The sequence below is a fragment of the Vipera berus genome (assembly GCF_964194415.1).
Source record: "Vipera berus genome assembly, chromosome: 2".
Classification (NCBI taxonomy): Eukaryota; Metazoa; Chordata; class Lepidosauria; order Squamata; family Viperidae; genus Vipera; species Vipera berus.
In genome coordinates, this window is record NC_138203.1 from 235,104,928 (window position 1) to 235,121,599 (window position 16,672).

A 16,672-nucleotide genomic window follows, 5' to 3' on the forward strand; every position below is an offset into this window, starting at 1 on the left:
GTGCAACCTGGAGCCTTCAGGAGGATGCAAGGCTTTGAAATGCATTTCCAAATAATTCAGACAGGCCCTGCTAGACATAGCATTAAAATAACAGTCCTAGGTTTTCAATGTAGTTTATGCCCTTGATGTTAAAAGTCAGAAACAAATGTTTATAAGCAGGATTGGTCCTTTGTTGGGAGAATTCCAGGGAATATCAGGGCTATAAGCTACATAGGCAACTAACAGCAACAACAGCAACAACATTGTGTGGAAGGTAATAATGGCAAACTACTTTCATGCTGCTGCCAAAAAAGCAACATAGCACAAAGTCTCCATGATTTCACCCAGATCTGAGAAAATAGCATAATTTTGACTTTTCACTATTCAGGCATGAAAATACATGATTAAATATTCTATAGAAATTAATCTGTATATACTATCAAGACAAACTAGCATAAAATTTTCATTTATCAAATGCATTCTTACCTATCAGCTTGAATGATACAAATACATCCTTGTGGATTTGCATAGTACGTACGTTGCTGTCCAAAGTGAGAGATTCCTATACAGTACATTTTTTGTAAATTGAGAACTGCAAAGAACAACCAAAAAGGCATTCAGATTCTATTTTTGAACTTCAAAAAGCTTCAGTAGCCATTAATAAAGTCAATTCTGCATAAAATAGGCAGACATCTCTGTTTTTACTTTTACCGTATGGAAGTGAAAACATTTCAATGATTTACTCTCAACATCATGGTGTTCTACCTCTCCCCTTTTCCCAGCAAACGTGCCTATTTTCTTTGACCCTGACCTCAAAACTGTCAATGCAATGAATTCTAAGCCCCCATAAACTTCAGGGGTTGTGACAGTTGGAAATGACCTTGCAATTGTCCAGGCTATAACTCTCTGACTGGAAATTCAGCTTCCAGGAACTCAGATTTCACTGGGGAAAGCATACCATCCCAGATAGCCAAAGGACAATTCAGCTATAGTAGAAAATGACATTTAAGTGAGATGGGCGATATGTTATTTTGATAGCTAGATGGATGATAGCTAGATGATAGCTAGACAGACAGACATATAAATAGATAATAGATTAACAAATAGATGATAGATGTAGATAGATGATATAGATATAGATAGATAGATATAGATAGATGATAATAGATAGACAGATAGATAATAGATTAACAAATAGATGAGATGTAGATAGATGATATAGATATAGATATAGATAGATAGATGATAGATAGATGATAGACAGATAGCTAATAGATTAACAAATAGATGATAGATGTAGATAATAATAATAATAATAATAATAATAATAATAATAATAATAATAATAATAATAATAATAATAATAATAATAATAATAATAATATAAATGAATAAAGTTGGAAAGGACCTTGGAGGTCATCTAGTCCAATCTCCTGCTCAGGAAGGAATCCCTATACCATTTCAGACAAATAGCTGTCCAGTCTCTTCTTAAAAACTTCCAGTGTTGGAGCACTCACCACTTCTGGAGGCAGGTTGTTCCGCTGGTTAATTGTTCTGTCAGAAAGTTTCTCCTTAGTTCTAGGTTGCTTCTCTCAATTAGTTTCCATCTGTTGCTTCTTGTCCTGCCTTTGGGCACTTTGGAGAACAGCTTGACCCTCCCCCCCTCTTCTTTGTGGCAGCCCCTGAGATATTGGAACACTGCTATCCTCGTCCTTCTCTTCATTAAATTAGACATACCTAATTCCTGTAACCATTCCTTATATGTTTTAGCCTCCAGTCCCCTAATCATCTTTGTTGCTCTTCTCTGTATTCTTTCTAGAGTCTCAACATCTTTTTTACATCATGGTGACCAAAACTGGATGCAGTATTCCAAGTGTGGCCTTACCAAGGCATTGTAAAGTGGTATTAATACTTCACATGATCTTGATTCTATCCCTCTGTTAATGCACCCTAGCACTGTGTTGGCTTTTTTGGCAGCTGCAGCACACTGCTGGCTCATATTTAAGTGATTGTCCACTAGGACTCCAAGATCCCTCTCACAGTTACTACTATTGAGCAAGGAATCACCTATACCAGGCATGTCAAACGTATCAGAACTTTTTCCCATTGCCGAAAATGGGATGGGCGCGGTTTCTCCATGATGCTCCGGCTCGCGGGCTGGCAGTTTGACACCCCTGACCTATACTATACCTGTGCATTTGGTTTTTCTTGCCTAAATGTAGAACCTTACTTTTTTCACCATTGAATTTCATTTTATTAGATAGTGCTCAATGTTCACGTCTGTCAAGATCCTTCTGTATCTTAAGCCTATCTTCTGGAGTGTTGGCTATTCTTGCCAGCTTGCTGTCGTCTGCAAATTTGATGAGTTCCCCATCTATCCCCTTGTCCAAATTGTTGATGAAGATGTTGAAGAGCACTGGGCCTAGAACAGAGCCATGGGGCATCCCACTACACACTTCCCTCCATGTAGATGCAGTTCCATTGAGGACCGCACGCTGAGTACGGCCGGTCAGCCAGGTACAAATCCATCTGGTGGTGATGCTGTCTAACCCACATTTTTCTATCTTATCAAGTAGTAGGTTGTGATCTACTTTATCACATACCTCAGCATTCCTCTGGTCCACTAATTTTGTCACTTGGTCAAAGAATTCAATAAGATTTGTCTGGCATGATCTGTTTTTGACAAACCCATGTTGGCTTTTAGTAATGACTTTGTTTGCCTCTTGGTGTTTGCTGATTCATTGTTTGATTATCTTTTCCAGAAACTTCCCAGGTATTGAGGTCAGGCTGATAGGTCTATAGTTTCCTGGATCTATTTTTCCCCCTTTTTTGAAGATGATAGATAGATAGATAGATAGATAGATAGATAGATAGATAGATAGATAGATAGATAGATAGATAGATAGATAGATAGATAGATAGATGAAAGAAAGAGTTGAACTGAAGTGGAAAAGGGAAGAATGGCATAGCCTGGAGGAGAACCCAAATCTGATTTTTTTCTCAATATCCTTTCTTTTACATTATTTAAATCAGACTTCTAGAATAAAAAGTAAGCCGAAGTGTGATAACTGAATCTCCTGTGTGACCTTGAAAGAATGTCTAAGGTCTGTCCTAGCAACTCCGTGGGAACCAAGATTAGAGTTTTCTATGCTATAGAAGTTCCAAATGTCCCGTAAAGCTCCTGAAAGAACTCATTAGATGAAAGTTGCTGTGTGAATGTTGCCTTACTCAGGAAAGTATCATGTCCACCAAAGATAAAACATGAAATGAAAGGGAATACAGGACAGTAAAAGAAGACACCATTTGGCATTTGCTTTCTAATGTAAATGTATGATACTGATGCACATTTAGAAAGAATTTCTCTGAGGGTGAAGGTTCGTTCTCTGAGCTTGTGAGTTGGTTTCTGAATGTTTTATTACCAGGCTAGGTAACATCTTCAGATGTTTATTTTTTGATAAAAATACATGTACTATAAAAGAAAAGGCTATCAATCTGCTGCTTGTTAGATGGCTGTTGACAATGCTGTGTCACCTATAGCAGGAATGTTCCAGTCAAAAATCTATTCCGCAAAACTTATGGTTTAAGAGCTATGGGAACTGCAGCCCAAAATACCTAAACGCATCATGGCTCAATGTTGACTATTTATTGGTTCTAATTCACCCTGAAGAAAACTGATCCACCTTTTCCATTAAAATATTTTTCTTTATCAACCCTTAAAGCCACCCATTAATGCAGGGGTGTCAAACTCAATTTCATTGAGGGCCGCATCAGCATTGCAGTTGCCCTCAGGGGGCCGGGTGGATATGGCCTGGGTGGGCGTGGCCTACTGGGTGGGTGTGGCTAGAGTGTGTATGGCCTACTGGGTGGGCATGGCCAGCTCTATATCGTTCGCATCAAGGGTGCCTATGGGGGCCTGGGCAGGAGTGGGACAGATCTGAGGGTCTTTGGCAGAAGGAGGGTCTCTGGGCCAGGGCCAAGGCAGTGGGAGCCGTTCCCTCACTGTTTCCAGGATGGCTTCACGGGCCGCATGAAACCACTTCGCGGGCTGGATCTGTCCCCCGGGCCTTGTGTTTGACATGTCTGCATTAATGCAAAGTGTTGTGTGAGAATTGTTCCTGTGTGAGATTATTAATCTGATAGGATGGATTGGATCAAATTCTTCTGCTATAAGTTTGCAAGTGTTCATGTCTCACAGCTCATATTCAAACAGCAAAATAATAGTTTAATAAGGGATGGAATTTATTTTCAAATAGACTTTGCAATACCGGCAGGGGTGATACAAAGATGAGAGGATCTGGAGCTCATGCAGAAGGCCCTTTTCTCAAGGTGCAATACAACTAATCCTCAGGCATGTAAAAAGTCAAGCTTCAGGCTTTCAAATAGTTTCTCAAAAATTAAGCACTAAAAGTGACTCATTTGTTCTGAAGCCTCATTTTAGTCACGGAAAATTAACCCTTTTCTAAATCTTCTGGATTTCCTATGAAAAACAATGAAATGATTAGATATGTGAAAAGAATGTGCAGTTTTAATACTGATTTATTAATGCTAGTGATTTATGTTTTTGTTTTTAATTGTAAACTCCATTCTAAGTATATATTTTCAGATCTAATCTAAATGTGTGAGTGCTTTCTCGTGTGCTGCTGTAGAGCCATGTATATGAATGCGCTCAGAAATCAGGTATAATGGTGCTCACAACTCAACTGAGAAGCACTGCTGGGGGTAGCCTTAAGTCACTTTTTGTTGTTATTGTGTTAAATTAGTATTTTCTCCATTATTATAGCACAGGTTTTGTTGTGGATATAATCCGATGCATTTAGTCAGTCGTTCTGTTGGTTGTGTTCTCCAGTCACTTTGAAGAGTAGGATTGGCTCAGCTGATAACCTTAGGCCTGGGGTGGAGATGATTCTTCCTTTCTGGCTTTTGGACTCTGTCTCCTAGGCTATGCTGGCTCAGGAATTCTGGGAGTTGAAGTCCACAAGTCATAAAAGAGCCAGGTTTACCTACCCCTGGCCTAGGCCATTCTGCCACAGACTGTGTAAAAGTCCAGTTCTTTCAGTCCAGCTTTCCCCCTGTTTCTTTTTTTTTCAGGTCAGTTTTGGCTCTTGGACTAATCCTCAAAGTTTTCTTGGTAAGATTTTCAGAAGTGATTTGTTCTTGCCTCCTTCCTAGGGCTGAGAGAGACTGGTTCAAAATCACCCAGCTAGTTTTGTGCCTGAGGCAGGACTAGAACTCACTGTTTCCTGGTTTTTAGCCTGATGCCTTAACTACTACACCAAACTGACTCTCCTCTCCTCTGTACTTGCCAGATTTCCAACTGATTGGCTTGAAGACCTGCCTCCGAAACAGGGCTAAAAGTTGACCAGCAGTCTGGGTAGCCCATGTAGTGTCACCTGCTGCTACTCAGTAGATAATTGGACTCTTTTTGAGCATGAGTTTAATATCATCCTGTAAAACCCAGTTTACCAAATTCAATGGTGATTTCCCAGACAATGCTCAGTCAAACCACATTATGGACTAATGCATTGTATGAGTTTGCTAGACTGTGCTGAGCATACAGTAGTTGCTCTATGGAGCTTTACCACAACTGTTGCTAAACACACAAAGGAAACTGCAATCCTTCTATTACTTATCTTCATTCGTGGCAAAGTACTCTTATTTTTATTTTTTACTGAAGTGGAACTGAGTCTCAGAAATAATGACCTATCTAAGCTTCACTGATTAAAGTCATGGCAAATTATGAGTTGAACATAGACCTAAGACCAATGAACTTTCCAAATGTCCCAGACATGGGACAAATCTTATTTCCTGTTTCAGCCTAGCCCAGGGCCATCCACAGGCAGTAGCCACAGCAGTGGCAGCTCATATTTGTGTAAATTTTTTGGCTTGCTAACAAAGAATAAAGGGAGACCGATATGATATATATATGGATTTTTAAAGGGAATGGTAGATTAGTAGAAATAGTGACTTAGACCAGAGGTCTCCAAACTATGGCCCACAGGCAATATCTGACCTTCTGGAAGGTTCCTTCCCTCCTGCCAGCTCCTCCCATGTGCTGTGCTCTGATCCTTTCCAAACAGCACTGAGAGAGAAAGTAGGGATGTATTCACCACTATTTGGAAAGGAAACTATGACTCTATTGATTGCTCTGATGATGGGGAGGGGGGTTGCAAGCCAGCTGATGGGTTGCTGGACAAGGAAGGGGAAGCATCTTTCCCTTTAAAATCTGGAGGGTTGCTTCCTTTGCCTGTGGGAGTGGGGAGAGAGGAGTGCTCTGGACTGTTTGGCCACTGACCTGATCCAGCATAGCTTCTCTCTATTTTATGTTTTATACCCCAGACATAAGAACTGAACTGAACTTGACTTCCGTTAGACAAACTCTTTGTGTGCCCAATCACACTTGGCCAATAAAGTCTTGCCTTGCCTTGCCTTCTCTTATTCCCTTCCCTTCCCTTCCACAGTTCTATGGCTTAGTTGTGGAAAGGTTCTATCATGGGTATTTCAGTTCAGAGAGGAGATCAAATCATTTCTTACAGAGAGGAATCAGCCTAAACAACAGTTATCAAACATTGTCTGGCTTTGGAAATTGGCAATCTTTGCTGATATGATAGGCCATATGAACCAATTGAGTCTAAAGTTGCAAGGCAGAAACAAATTTGATTTATTAAAACACATTCATTCAATTCAATGTTATTCGCTCATTTATAAAGTTGTTTTTTCTCTCAGCCCTTGAATGTTTGAAAAATGTCCAATGTGGCCCTCAGACTAAAAGGTTTGGAGACCCGTGACTTAGATATTTGGGCTCCACATGAATTAAGTATGTAAAGGTTTCATTTTGGAATGGTGAGAATGATTAATTTAGAATTTTATTTCTGAATCTGTAATGAATGTTTAATTGAAAGAATTGAAATAACAGAATCTTTAATGAAAAGCATAGGTAACCATTTCCTCATATTGAGCTTAGATCTTGCTGACTACTCTGCTTTTAGACTATTTAGCTACAATATAGAAACCGTTGGTCATTGCCTTGTTCTTGAAAGATTTTAACTTCCCATTCTAATCTACAACTCCAAGATTTCCTTATAGGTTGTCATCCAAGCATGGACTAGTTCTGACTCTGTTTAATTGTTCATTTTCTGGCAAAGTTTTGCTCTGATGGATTTTAACGAAGCATTCTTTGAAAGCAAATGGTTTCTATTTGACTTAAGATAGTTACTAGAGATTTTGCAGTTCTTTAAATCTGTGTTATTCATACGAGAGCAATAATGCTGGTTTCAAATCAGACTTGTAACTTCCTTGCCATATGGTGTGTGTTTTTTTTGTTTTTGTTTTTTGAAAACTACAGGAAGAGTCCTCTGTTTATCATATACTGTACATTCTATTTGTTTAGAACTTCTGGCATGGATTGAATATATAGAAATGTCCTGCTGTGGAACAAATTATTAACCTGTCAGTTTGTGAGCATTAAGAAAAGAATGCACTACATGGCAGAAACCAGCATTGGTTAATGAGGAATAAATCATGTCAAACTCATCTGACTTCAATTTGATAGAAAGACCAGTTTAACTAACAAGGGAATGTGATGGATGTTTAGGAAAGCATGTAACAAATTCTTCTAGGAGATTCTTGTAGAGAAGACAATAATATGCTACCATTAAATGGTGTGGATCAGTGACTCCACAAAAGCTGGAAGGAGGTGTTGAAGCATACTGCAGGGCTTCATTCTATGACCTGTGATGTTCAATGTATTTATAAATTGCTTGGATGAAAGAATTAAAATATGATGATCAGATTTGCAGATGACACAAGAAATGGGGCAGAGGGTTAACAAAAACTTTAGAGGACTATCAAGATTCAACTGGAACATTAGGGACAAAACAGCAGAAGTAAAATAATATAAAATTAATATAAATACAACATTCTACATTAGGGTAAAAAAAATCACATTGTGAGTACATAGGTTGGGAGTACCATGTTGTGATGCAGTTCATGGAAAAAGATTTAAGTGTTCTCATGGTTCACAAACCAACCTAATTCCAAAGAGTGATGCACCTGCCTAAAGTAAATGCACTATCCCAATTGTAGCATTAAGAACAAGATATATAGCATCTTTCTGTGTTCTCCATTGACCGGACAGCATTTTAGGAAGGATATTGGTGAAATGGAACATACATTTGCCACTTTGAGTTATTTATAGAAAATAATAATGGTGGGATTAAAAAAAATCAAATAAATAAATAAATATGCAAAGAAAGGGAACTCAGATGATCAGACGCAGATGATCTGGAAAAACACATGGGGAACAGTTGGAGGCATTGGATATATTTAGCATAGAATAGACAAGATTGCAGGAAGACATGGAAGTTACTGTACCTTGAGGTATTGAAGAATTGCCATATAGAATGTAGAGCAGAATTGTTTTCCATTTGTTCCAGAAGAGAGGACAAATCAAATGAATTTTCATTATATTATTAAATTGTAAGATTTCAGATGGACCTTGAGAAAAACATTCTAATGAAAAGAGTTGTTTGATAATTGAACTTAGTATCTCAGGAGGCAAGAGACTCTCTTTTACTGAAGGCATTTATGCAGAGGCTGGAAGACCACTTAATAATAATAATAAGTTGGAAGGGACCTTGGAGGTCATCTAGTCCAAACCCCTGCTCAGGCAGGAAACCCTATGCCATTTCAGATAAATGGTTGTCCAGTCTCTTCTTAAAAACTTCCAGTGTTGGAGCATTCACCACTTCTGGAGGCAGGTTGTTCCACTGGTTAATTGTTCTGTCAGGAAGTTTCTCCTTAGTTCTAGGTTACTTCTCTCCTTGACTAGCTTCCATCCGTTGCTTCTTGTCCTGTCTTTGGGCACTTTGGAGAAGAGCTTGACTCCCTCTTCTTTGTGGCAGCCCCTGAGATATTGGAACACTGCTATCATGTCAACCCTCACCCTTCTCTTCGTTAAACTACACATACCCAATTCCACATACCGTTCCCTATATGTTTTAGCCTCCAGTCCCCCAATCATCTTTGTTGCCCTTCTCTGTACCCTTTCTAGAGTCTCAACATCTTTTTTACATCATGGTGACCAAAACTGGATATAGGTGTGGCCTTACCAAGGCATTGTAAAGTGGTATTAGTACTTCACGTGATCTTGATTCTATCCCTCTGTTAATGCAGCCTAGCACTATGTTGGCTTTTTTGGCAGCTGCAGCACACTGCTGGCTCATATTGAAGTGATTGTCTACTAGGACTCCGAGATCCCTCTCACAGTTACTACTATTGAGCAAGGTACCACCTATACTATACCTGTGCATTTGATTTTTCCTGCCTAAGTGTAGAACCTTACTTTTTTCACCGTTGAATTTCATTTTGTTAGATAGCGCCCAGTGTTCAAGTCTGTCCAGATCCTCCTGTATCTGAAGCCTATCTTCTGGAGTGTTGGCTATTCCTGCCAGCTTGCTGTTGTCTGCAAATTTGATGAGTTCCCCATCTATCCCCTCATCCAAATCGCTGATGAAGATGTTGAAGAGCACTGGGCCCAGATGTCTCTTTTTCTTTCTTTCTTTCTTTTTCTTTTCTCCTTCCTTCCTTCCTTCCTTCCTTCCTTCCTTCCTTCCTTCCTTCCTTCCTTCCTTCCTTCTTTCTTTCTTTCTTTCTTTCTTTCTTTCTTTCTTTCTTTCTTTCTTTCTTTCTTTCTTTCTTTCTTTCTTTCTCTGTTTTCACCTTTCTTTTTGCAGTATATTCACATACATTCTTGTCAATAGATCATATCATCTTCATCAACAACAAGAGCTGGATGAAAAAGTATCAAGAAAACTTTCAATCTAATCACACCAAATTTACCACACATTTCAAGTCTCAAATGATGAGATGTTCACTAGTGGATTTAAAAAAGTAAAAACTCATAATTTTATCAAGATCATAGGATTGTGTTAGAAAAAGGAAACCTACACATTTCAGAGCACTAATCAGTATATACAGTAATGATAAAAATGTGAAATCCATTGACATTATTCTGAAAATATGTTTAGTTTGTTTATACTAATTTTAGGGAATGTCTGGATCTTAATTCCTCATGACATATTGTTTCAGTTATTCAACATAACATATATTATATTTTTATGGTTTTGATTGTGTTGAGACCTGGATGACTATGGCTCAAAATGTAAAAAAAAAATCCTAAAAGAAAAGAAAATGTATTAATCCAATAGGGAAATTAAGGTCTTAGTATATTTTGAGTATAATAATTCTTCCCTTCTTCAGCAAAAGGACTAAGAAACTTTGAATTTATAAGTTCCTATATTTTTTGCACTTAGAAATATGTGAAAGCTGCTTTCCTTTTCCAAGTCTCCTACATCTATTGTCTTTGTTTTTGCTGTTTTTGGAAATAAACTAAAAAAAACACCTGCTAAAATATTTTCTTTTTCCCCAGACAAAAAGAAGCAGCACAATTTATTTCAAGCCACCTTCAGTTCAATGCGCACTCTACATATAGTCGTTTTGTCCTTTCAGAACTCAGTCCGTATTGTTGTGATCTCACAGCATCATCTGTGTTCAGCAATTGAACCAGTTTGTTTCTGAGTGAGTGGAAGTGTGTATTTGAAACTTTGGTTGGTCCTAAAGCTGTCCACTACATCAAATACCTTCAGTTCTAAGCAAAATCATTTAGGCACGGACAAAACACTGAACATGAACTCAAAGGGGGTATAAACATTGTCTTCATCTTATCCCTAGCCCATAATGAGGCAGGTTTAAGTCATCCTTAGAGGTGCCGTTGCTAATGTACTGCTTTTTCCCTTTTGCAATCCTTTCCAGGAATATCCTCAAGATGTATACAATCTGTTAGATTCTGGCTATGTTTCTATTTCCTTAGAAGAAAATCAAGTGACTATGAACAAAGGCAGCAGAAGCACCATTGAGATGAGTGGTTTTCATGCTAAAATAGCTTCATGCCAATTGAAACATGGGTGGGAAGCAATTCAGTTTGATAGTGGAGTTTAAAAAAGGACTGCCGCAAAACAAAACTCTGTCACTGAAAATATTAAGGTTTTCCTAATCAGAACGATTTATAAAAAGCAGACACTTAGATCGATGTAAGTTGAAATTTCCTTTGTGGATCTGTGTGAAATTTGTTTCCCAAATGTCCTTCACATTTTTTTCACATAATATCTGTGGTTGGTTGGTAAATGAAATTTCGTTCATTTATGTAATTCATCCAAGTTTCCTTCACTTAATTTAGGTGAAAAAATAATTATGCCGAGAGTCAGAAAACTTTGCTGACTTTCTATAGATCATCTGCAATTCTAACAGCTGGATTGGTAAGTCCTAGTTTTACTTGACTTAGTTAATATGATTTTACGAGCAGTTCCAGAGCTCCTGTTTGCCTCCTGTTTGGTCTGGTGCTATCTTTCAGGATTACCGGTACATGCCTAGACAGCCATTAATAGAGTAATGATTAAGATGTCAAATTCTCCTGTTTAAATTCAGATTCAATCAGGGTATTTACTGGATGGGTTTGGGCCAGTCATTGTGTCTCAGGCCAGCCTACTGTATAGGGTTTTTATTGTTATGGTAAAATTAGGAATCCAGTAAAAAAACACAACATAAAAACCTACCCTCCAATAAATATTGTACGTATTATCAGCAGTAGAAGATAAACTAACAGCAGCACTAGGTTCCCAAATGTTTAGCAGCTTTGAGATTGAGCAACATCAAAGAAAGAACTAATTTATAAAATCAGGCAAAAATTCCTGTGCCATAACATCTTGAGAAGGGTTCATTGGGCAGACATGTGGTAAGGGAGAAAAATATGATGACAGTTTGACTGGCAGAATGAAGTGTGACCCTTGTTTGTTTGGATAGGCAAAGTACTTAGAGCAGATGTCTTAAGCTCTTGTTGTTTTAGATAAAAGAAGCCAGGCCTTGTTGTGGGATTAATAGACCAATCATGAACACATCAGCCTGTTCCGTCTTTTCAGTTTAAAGGACCAGCATCATCATCATCTTTCTAATACTTTACTTTAAAACAGAGGGCAGGGGGGGGAAATGGAGGGAAGAATTCAGAAGAATTTCACAACTTGGAAAGATATTCTCAGGTCAGAGTAAAGTATTTTATCAAATAAAATGCAGTAGCAGCAGTTCTTCTCCATAAACTCTAGATTAATGTAGTCTATAATTGAATCTCCATTTTAAAAAAAGTATACTGATTATTTTTCCAATTAACAAAGCCAAAAGAACAGGAGATCATCATGCAAAATAGATCAAGCCATAATTCAATTTTGTTGCCTTTTTTTACTCCACAGCTGTGCGGAGGTAGAGGTAGGTGGGCAGGGAAGAGGCCTAGCTTGCAGTTGACAGATCAGGGACCAGGAGGAGTCAACAAGTTTCCTTACAGGAGTCTGTCCTCCTGTCAAAGTTCCCTCAGCTTCAGAAGTAGTATGTTTTTGCTTTCCTTCCATGAAGAAAAGGAGACAAGTGCTGTGTCTGCCAGAGAAGTAAGACTGAAAAAATATTGAACTCCACCATTATGATGGCCTGAGCTTTTGGCCATCTTTTAGGAAAATCACAAGACATAGATTTATTTAAAGACCTGGCAGAACAGGTAATATTTTTTTTGCAAATACACATGCATATCTCTTAAAGATAAGGAATTTACCTTAGGGCTGGTAATAAAGTGTGTCAGTGTGAATCCATCCTTTATGGGATGGAACTAGATGTGAAAAACTGTTCTTACCTCCCCTTGGTCTCATAGTGTTGTAAAACAGCATTTCTTAAACTGCTCAAAAAACACATGCAAACCTACACAATCCCATATATAATATACCTAAGATTGTTTCTTTAAAATAAGAAAAATACCAAAGGAAATCACAGTTATCAAAACATGTTTTATTTTCCCTTATATTTTAATACATCATTCCAACATCTTAATGGGATGTATAAGTTTGCATATGTTAGCATATTTCATCAGTTTGTGGGGTGAAATTTGTTTAGAGCATCTTAGGGTCATCTTCAACCTGTGTGACCATTGGTCTTGATTATAACGTATGCTAAAAATCCACTTTCACAGAGCACACTTTGAAGACAGTGCACTCTTCAATAACCTTTCAATCAAAACATTCATGCTATGAGCTTTCATCCAAAAGTCTTCTAATAATCCCTCTCCCCAAATCCCAGTTGTTTCAAAAAGATGTCTAAAGAAAGACTTGCCAATATCTTGTCTTCATTTATGCAAGTAATTCTTACTTGAAACAGGACAGATCAAAACCTTCTTTTCCTCTTTTGGATCGGTATACTGGACATCTGTAAATTGTATGAAAAATGCTAACATTCCACAGAACATACTGTAAAAGGTTCCACTGGAAACCATTCAGAGAACTTAAACTTTATATAGTTTATAATATAAATACTACGAGCCAGATCTTTTCAGTCTAAAACACATACATACTGTAGATACAAACATCTCGGATCAGAAATCATATTATTTTATCCAGCATTGTTGTTGATTATACTAAAGTGGGAATAATGCTACATGTCCATTATTCAAGGAGACCACCTAGGCATCAATTGTGGATATAAAGAAGTTTATGTTTTGATGTTGTTTTTTGGAGTTAAAATGTGGACGTGAGCAGATTATTGGTTTATGAACCTCAACTTTTTTGAAAATTCCAGCAACAAGACATGTAGCCGCTGGAGGTGGGTGTAATATCAAAGAATGAAAACATCTTTGGAGACATTCAAGGTATTCCTTGCCATGATGAGGGAGACTACCACACTTAATGCAATGGCAGCAAATGGGTGAAGACCACAGGAACTTTGTCTGTCTGACATTCTGGAAGAACAAGCTAAGGAAGGGGAGAGATGGAGGTGGATTGAAAGCTCCAAGGAAAATAATCACCATTAAGGTTAGTCTGTCTCATGATTGTTTCTTATTTAAAAAGAGACTGCACTTTATCTGTGCAGGATATGCTCTTCAGATGAGGGAATTAGCAGAACGACTGCCTCCATATCATCTAATTAGCAAAAATGTTGATAAGCAGATACAATCACATATGATTAGGATCCTTTTTAAAAGCCACTCCATTAATTAAATAGACAGAGAGGCTGCCTCCAACCCTCACGTGCTACTGATTAGAATACAAATATTTACACTAATCTCACCTCCATCAGTCAGGGGACACTTTTGAGTATTTTCAGTGACATCTGATTACTATTGATTTTCATCCCCAATGTCAGGCCATTTTGTTAGTATCTGAAACTGCTGCCTTCACTTTCGGATGCTTTAAATCATGTTAAGGGTTTATCTTAATGACGCTGCTGATAACCACTGCTCAGGTCACTCGTACTTTCTCTTCAAAGAACACAGCCTGGGCTGGTTTTTATTGTTTGTACTTGAGATTTAAGATACGAAAAACATTTCTCATTTCAAAGCCTCAGTTTCTAGGGACTGTGCTGCCTACTTAGTTTCCCTGTGGGTAGCTATTTCATGTGGACAGCACTCTGGTGCCACCCTTGATTTCTTCTTATGTTCCTTCTTCCTCTCCATTTTGCTTACTCACCCCAATTCACTATCTCACTCTCTCTCTCCCCCTTCATTACACAAGCTGAACTTACAATAATGGCAAGCGCAGAAATTGCAGAGAATCCATGATGACAGCTGTAGACTCTTAGCAGTGGGAATTGATCACTTCCTGGGAAGAAATACGTATCATTTCAGATCCAGCTAGCGATGTCCCAAAAAGGAAGCTTACATGCAAGGTTTGTGGTGAATCAAAACAGCAGGGTGGGGCTGGGAATAGGATTAGGACTGGGGTACTACCAAAAGAAGCATATTCGGCATGTACAAGCACAGACTACACAATGTATCTGATGGGGCTGTCTACGCTGCGCTACCTGTGTGCCATTTTCTGTCCATCAATATCAGTGATGAAAGTCAGACCTGCACCAATCATCAAGAAGAAAAGAAAAAAGAACTTTCTTTTTTACAGAAGTTGAAAGGGGGCACTACTCGTGAATGGGGTGTGAACAAAGTTAAATTTCGATTGTTTGGTTTTTAAAAAGTATTTTTGTGTGGTCATCTCATCCTTTTAAATGTACCGTTCCTGCAAAGAGCTTTAAGTCATTGCACTTCTTTGGTTTTCCACCTGAAATTGATGAAAATGTATTCTGCCAATGTGCAGATATGACTCTAGGAGGTTCCAAGACACTGAAAAATAAAGGCACCCAGGGAATCTGAGTACAGCATACACACTTCCCATTCCTGTGGCTTATGGAATAACTGCCCAACCAAAGTATATGACCACCTCAACAGGTGTGCTTTAGAAAACATTCATCCTAAATTGAAGAAGACTGGCTACAAACTAGCAAAAAACTCTTACATACATAGCCTTCCTATGAAAAGTTTCCAGTCTAAGACTCTGGCATGAGTTGCATCATAGATGTGAAATATGACCTATCAAAGGAGCCAAGTTGCATAGCAGACCCAAACAATAGGACTGATGCCTGACTCAAAGGAATTAAAAGACTCTGCCCACTGATTGGCTGAGATGCTTCTGATGTCACAATACTACTCAGCAGCAAATGTCTTGAAATCAAACAATATGAGCAAGCTGCCTTTCTCTTTCCCTTTGGCGACAAAACCATTACCATTGGGCTGTGAGGAAAGAAGTGCCACAACCGAAACTACTGGATCCACTGGATCCAAACTGTACAGGACCTCGTGTCCCCCGGGAAAACCAACCAAGTAGTCTCCAAATCCAGCTACCTTTTTCTTTGGGATGGTTAATTATTACGAAGTCCTAGGACTGAACCAAAATGCCTCGCAAGAAGACATTAAAAGGGCCTACCGTAAGCTGGCATTAAAGTGGCACCCTGACAAGAATCCTTATAACAAGGAGGACGCAGAGAAGAAATTCAAAGCTGTAGCTGAGGCCTATGAAGTTCTGTCAGATCCTCAGAAACGCGCTCTCTATGACCGGCCTGTCAAAGAGCCAAGGTTCAGAGGGAGAGGAGCCTCTGGCACTTTCTCCCACAGCCCCTTTGATTTTGACTTTGTCTTCCGCAGCCCTGAGGAGATCTTCCGAGAGTTTTTTGGAGGAATGGACATCTTTGCACATGACTCCTGGGACAACGAATTTGACGATGATAATCGTGGAGAGGAAAACCGAAACGGGTTGCAAAGTCCCTTTGGCCTCTTCTCTGGACTAGGTGCCTTTTCCAATTTTGCGTTTAATTCCCTTGGGCCCGGTGTGCACACTATGTTCTCCTGCAGGTCCTTTGGTGATGATAGTAGTGGAGCACAGAATTTCAGATCGGTAGCGACTTCGACAGAAGTGATCAATGGGCGGAGAATCACCACTCGAAAAATTGTCGAGAATGGGCAAGAAAGGGTTGAAATCGAGGAAGATGGTCAACTGAAGTCCATAAGAGTAAATGGAAGAGAACAGTTGAAATGCTAATAATTCTCCACGTCTGTCCAAAAAGCAATAGTCAGTCCGCTTGTACAATCTTAAAAGGACTCTTGTTCCATAAAAGCGGAAACCAACTAATAAACTCGTTCACTGAGTTCAAGACCTATGTGGTAATGACTTCTGAATTACGTGGAATAACTCTGGTGGTCAGGGCGCAATTTATTTTGATTATTCCCAAAAATGTACTGAAATAGTTCCTGATAACCTCAGTATAGGGTTAATGATCTTACTGT

At 38.7% G+C, this 16,672-nt stretch overlaps 1 protein-coding gene across 1 annotated transcript; it reads left to right on the forward strand.

The window, feature by feature from the left end:
- Positions 1–15,746: 15,746 nt before the first annotated feature.
- DNAJB8 (DnaJ heat shock protein family (Hsp40) member B8) lies at positions 15,747–16,427 on the forward strand (the record flags this gene model as incomplete). The annotated part of the gene is made up of 1 exon (XM_081316337.1): positions 15,747–16,427. One exon carries the CDS (start codon positions 15,747–15,749, stop codon positions 16,425–16,427), a length of 681 nt encoding a protein of 226 aa, XP_081172463.1.
- Between the last annotated feature and the right edge of the window lie 245 nt (positions 16,428–16,672).